At 30.2% G+C, this 934-nt stretch overlaps 1 protein-coding gene across 1 annotated transcript in view; it reads right to left on the bottom strand.

Moving 5' to 3' along the window:
* Positions 1–934, bottom strand: part of LOC106467133 (fasciclin-1-like) — a 10,104-nt gene that overhangs the window by 4,222 nt on the left and 4,948 nt on the right. The window contains exon 4 of the mRNA XM_013927451.2: positions 111–225. Within this exon, the coding sequence (XP_013782905.1) occupies positions 111–225 (115 nt within the window). The remainder of the gene's footprint in view (positions 1–110; positions 226–934) is intronic.

The following is a 934-nucleotide window of genomic DNA, read 5'->3' as shown; positions in this document are numbered from 1 at the left end:
AACCAGTTTTAGTTAAGAAAGGACTTGTGTCGCTAAAGTTTCGTCGGAACGAAGTTACGGAAAATTAACTAACGACTAATTATAAATTACAAAGGAATCAAAATTTTTACCATAACCATATCCTCTTTCGATCGTAAATACTCCGTTTGCCGTGTCAACGTTTCTACGTGTTTCTAAATCCCGAGAGGGGAGCTCCTCTCCTACCACCAGATGGCGATCCAATATCTAAAAGCAAGAGGAGAGGGAGTGACTGGGTTTACAAATATATTCTATTTAAAATGAACGAAAAACAAAATCATTTATTCTTATTAGTAAGATATGCAACGTTACAAACAATATCGTTTGTTCAAAACTTCATTGTTATTGTAGACGCTTTGGTGATTTTTTAGAGGTTAGGGAACTGTAGATATATATATATATATATACTGGTAAATTTTGCACCTTGTAATCCAAATAATTAATATATATATATATATATGTTCTTAAACAATTTACTTTTAAAGAAGCCTTGTTATATGTATAGAAAACCCTTCAGATATTCTTCAATAAACACCAGAACACTCTTTATGTGTTATTTAGAATCTTCATACCAACACGCCCACTGTCAAATTTGTGGAAAAGTGCAAATACTGTTTAAGCTAAAATAAATAAAATATTTAATTATTTTATCAGACAAAGGTTTTATCCAAAATTATCTATCGTGTCGTGTGCTTGAAGCTCTAAAATGTGAAGGCAAATCTTTATGAAAATGATATAATACTTACCTAATTTTGTATTTTATATCTTATTTACTATGATAGGTTATTGTGAAGGAATGTGTTTGCCAGAATGATATAATAGTTACCTAATTTTGTATTTTTATATCTTGTATTTACTATGATAGATCATGTGTGAAGGAAGACTCGATAGTTTGATAGACTAGATAGCCATAAGG

This window comes from Limulus polyphemus, unplaced genomic scaffold (assembly GCF_000517525.1).
Source record: "Limulus polyphemus unplaced genomic scaffold, Limulus_polyphemus-2.1.2 Scaffold2498, whole genome shotgun sequence".
Lineage (NCBI taxonomy): Eukaryota > Metazoa > Arthropoda > Merostomata > Xiphosura > Limulidae > Limulus > Limulus polyphemus.
This window is presented reverse-complemented; position numbering and strand designations above follow the sequence as displayed.